This window comes from Charadrius vociferus, unplaced genomic scaffold (genome assembly GCF_000708025.1).
Source record: "Charadrius vociferus isolate BGI_N301 unplaced genomic scaffold, ASM70802v2 scaffold298, whole genome shotgun sequence".
Lineage (NCBI taxonomy): Eukaryota > Metazoa > Chordata > Aves > Charadriiformes > Charadriidae > Charadrius > Charadrius vociferus.
In genome coordinates, this window is record NW_009649936.1 from 2544531 (window position 1) to 2548596 (window position 4066).

At 40.8% G+C, this 4066-nt stretch overlaps 1 protein-coding gene across 1 annotated transcript in view; it reads left to right on the plus strand.

Annotated features, from left to right (window-relative positions):
- SH3BGR (SH3 domain binding glutamate-rich protein) overlaps positions 1-3549 on the plus strand; it is a 28437-nt gene extending 24888 nt beyond the window's left edge. The window contains exons 6-7 of the mRNA XM_009891333.1: positions 1714-1818; positions 3050-3549. Coding sequence (XP_009889635.1) covers positions 1714-1776 — 63 coding nt within the window. The 3' untranslated portion in view covers positions 1777-1818; positions 3050-3549. The remainder of the gene's footprint in view (positions 1-1713; positions 1819-3049) is intronic.
- Positions 3550-4066: the final 517 nt, after the last annotated feature.

The following is a 4066-nucleotide window of genomic DNA, read 5'->3' on the forward strand; positions in this document are numbered from 1 at the left end:
GGAAAGAGTCATTTTGACAATTTAGGCAGTTCTGTCTGTGAAGGAAATATTTTCCTTGCCAGAATTTGTAAGACCCAGGTGCAGATCCTTACACACTTTTCTGTTTTGCCCAGCATTGCAAGTTTATGCCTTGAATATTTATTCAATGTTCCCAGTTAAACTAATGATTACTTTAAGCTATTTTCCACTACAAACCTGCAATTAATAAGAGGACACTTTCACATCTTCCCACTTCCAAACTGCAATACGTGCTTGTATACGTGTGTATACTTACTTACATGTGCCCACTGTCAGTTATGCATTGTGGACCTGGCAGCTGAAATGGAGCTCCTGGGCCCACAGGCAAAGCGTGGGGGCTCCTGGTGAGGCTGGCGAGGGCCATTAAGGCTGGTTAGTGCACCCTGGCACCACTAACTAATGCTTCAAGCAAGAAAAATACCCATTTTTTTTTCTGTAAAAGGTAATTGACTTGAATTTTGAACTGAAGTTGCTAATAGCTGAAAGATGTTGCTCGTCTGGGGGCTTGCCTGGCCTTATTTCAAAGAGTGCTGATTACATTTACTTTACATTACAAAGGCACCTTTCCTGGGGGAAGATGCCGAAAGAGGCAATATTCCTCTGGCACAAGAAGTTCTAATCCAGTTAACCTGTGCAGACGTTCGTATTATGTTTCTGGTTTTGCAGGAGTGATCTCTTAGTGCAACGGTTTTCCCCGAAAAACAATGATTCAAACCAGAAATCTGATTACAACAGGTCCATTCCCAAGCGCATGTTTAAGCAGGATTTCACTTCAGCGACTCAGATGTAACTTTCACGCAGACAGTATGTGTCTAAGCCAGAAACCTGAGGTCTGTGCTGCTCATATGCTACCTGCAGTCCTGACTGAAAACTGATCATATATTCTTTGATTGGTTGATTACCCCAGAAGGAAATTCCCATAATTTTTGTAGTCAAAGTAGTGTATGAAGGTATGATATTTGGAGGTAAAGCTTGTTTATGCACACAGGAGTGCCTTTGAAGGAGAGTTTGCTGGAAGAGAAGGAGCAGAGAAGCCTACAATGCAATTTTCAGTTGTTTTTCAGAGTAGAACTATACTTCAAAGCTTCATTTACTGGCTCTTAAAAGACAATAAACACAGATTGCTGTCTGTGTCACATAAATGCTAGCTTTCAAATAACTGTTCATTTGGTTGACTGAAGCGAAGGGCTATTGCCTTTAGATTGTGCTATTTCTCCTATATAAAAGAGAAAAATAAGAACTTTTGAAACAGAAACAAGGCTGTATTATCTGACTCCAAATGATTTTTAGATTATTCAAGAGCCTAGATCCTGTGCCATGAATTTTGACTTGTTTACTGCTGCAAGAAAGCTTGTAATTAAAAGTACTAAACTTTTTGTCTTATTTACATGTATTTTGTATTCTCATTTTTGTCTTGAACATCTGTTTACAGCTTAACCATGTACTGTGTTCTAACCTCTCTGGGAAGAGGGTTCTTATATTCCAGCAGTTGCCTATCAACTCCACAAAGCTAGAGCCCTGGCATGTTAAGAGCGAAAGCTCTATACATTACTTCTCTGTTCTATTTTTGTAAGGTCAAATAATATTACATGTACTAGAAACAGAACAGTTGCAAAAGCAGAGGTCTGCATTTCAAGACTGTTTATTTTTCCTTCAATTCCTACATGATAACTACCACTACTTTTGATAAAAAAGGAAGAAGAAAAGCAGGAAGAGGGAGAAGAAAAGGAAGAGGTGGAGGAGCAAGAAGAGTCTTAGTACACTTCCCTATGACACATTCTTTCTTGAACAGGTTTTCAGGTAACTGTTAAGATACTCAGCACAGTTTCTAAATGTTCTTTAACATAAACTTGGAAATGTTGTACATATTGTTGTTATATGCAATGATAAGAATGGAAAGAATGTACCAAAACCAAAAAAGGCATTATGGGTTTGACACATAACAGTTAGTCAGAACTATTGCACTTCAGGACTCTGTTAGTTTTCCTCATTTCTGTGACACTAATGAATCAGAGTTTTCTACACAGCTGTCTCTGTGATCCCTAATATTCACCAAACACTGCCAGGCCCCTTCAGTCCATTCCCCGTCACTCTTAAAACCTTCACCTCCCTGCCAGGCTTCTGATAGCGGCTTTGGGCATATTCCTTAGCATCTTCCTGTGGCACCCCCTAGCTCTCTGCGGTGTCCCCTGAATATGAACAGTGCAAAGAGCAGCATGCTAGGTATCCACTGCTGGAATGGTCAATATATATACACTTAAATGTTAGACTCACTGCAGCTTCTCTTTCGTCTGGGATAAGAATTCGCCCCTCTCCTCTCTTACTCAGCTACCGATTTCACTGAAGCTTTCAGGAGCTTCATGTCTCAAATGAGGCCCTCTCTGAAATTTAGCTGAAATTAAAAAAAAAAAACATTTTTAGGGAAGGGAGAGGAGCCTGACCAGAAATATGACACACCATAAAATTACTCTGATTGCCTTAGAAACTAGGCGAAATGTGACTTTAAAACCTCAAAACAGGAAGTGTCTGTGAGGCAGGATTTGTGCCTGTATGTATGTATGAGCATCCAGCATTGCTCAAGTTTTGTCAGCACGTGGTTTCAAATTTAATTTTCAGGTTTTCTTCTTCCTCCTACTGTCTCTTCTCCTCTGCACAGAAATCAGACAATCACTTAATAGGGAAAAACTGATAACCTGAAAGAAAGTTGGAATTTCCAGCAGATTTTCCCTTGGGTGACGGGACTCCCTCCTGATTTCAGACACTGTGATATGCTCTTTCTAGAACTAGCGGGATTCCCAGCTAACTCTGCCTCTGAGGTAGTTGCTGTAGGCTTCACCAGCTGTATGCTGATGTGGAGACCCAGTGCCTCAACAGGACAAAAAATCCATCACTTCTTTCATGCTACCTCTCCCAAGTCTGGGTTCCTCTGTTGCGTGGGAATGAGCTCATCCCAATGGTGTCCAGTGTTCAGACATGTAAAATCACAGAAGGAGTGCTGAGTTCTAATCTAATTTTCCTTATTTTTGTTCAGGAAGCACAAGCTGGAGCAGCCCCACCAAAGAAAATAAAATTACTCTCTCAAGCAAACCATCACTACCTTTCACGCCTGTAGACTTATAAGCATATAAATGCATAACAAAGACACTGCTCTGTCCTACCTGTGGCCATTATATATATATTTGGTATTCCAATTGCTTGTTAAAATGGGTCTTCTTATATCTGACTGATGATATTTGAGTCAATCGTTCTATGTTGGAGTAGTATTGTCCATGTCACATTTTAGATTGTAAGCTCCTCAGGGCAGGAACCATGTCTTTCTCCATGTTTATATACTGCCAAAAACATTGCTGCCGCTCAGCAGGTAACTGCGCACACACAAGTGACGTGTTCAGAGAAAAAGAAATTCAGCCCTGAAAACTGCAAAGAGGCTTCCTGTATACAAGCTATGTGAGTCACTTCTCCCTCAGCTGGCTTTTGAAAATGATTGAGATTTCCATTGTACAGCAGTTTAAATAAACGCATTTTCTGTCATGTCTGGTCTTTGTCTGAAAAAGCGTTAATTTAACCCCAGCTCGCTGCGCTAAGATCTGTAAAGTTAAGTTTTCTGCATCGTTACAGTTGTAGGCTATGCAAAGTCCTTAACCTTGCTGATGTTTCTGATGTTGCGTATAAGACCCCAACCACGAGGATACACAGTCTTCATTGAAGGAAAGAGGTGTCCCAGTCCCTTCTACTGAAGCCGTTGTCAGTCTTCATGGATACATCTGTGTTCACTGGGCCAGGGAGGCAGAGAAAATTAATCCATGTTCACGCTACAACTGTTGGCTAGAAGTTCACTGAGGAGGAAGGACCTTGGATTTCAGTCCCTTGTCCAATTACTTCTTGTGAGATTTATAAAAACTGCTGATAGAGGAAGGGAGGGGATGAGAAATGTTTATTGCCAAAGAAGCCCATAGCTTCAAAACAATCTCCAAAGGAACCCCAAATTTATGTTTAGCTCTGATCAAGAAGAGGCTGGTTTTCAGGCTGAAGTCTCCTATACTGTGAG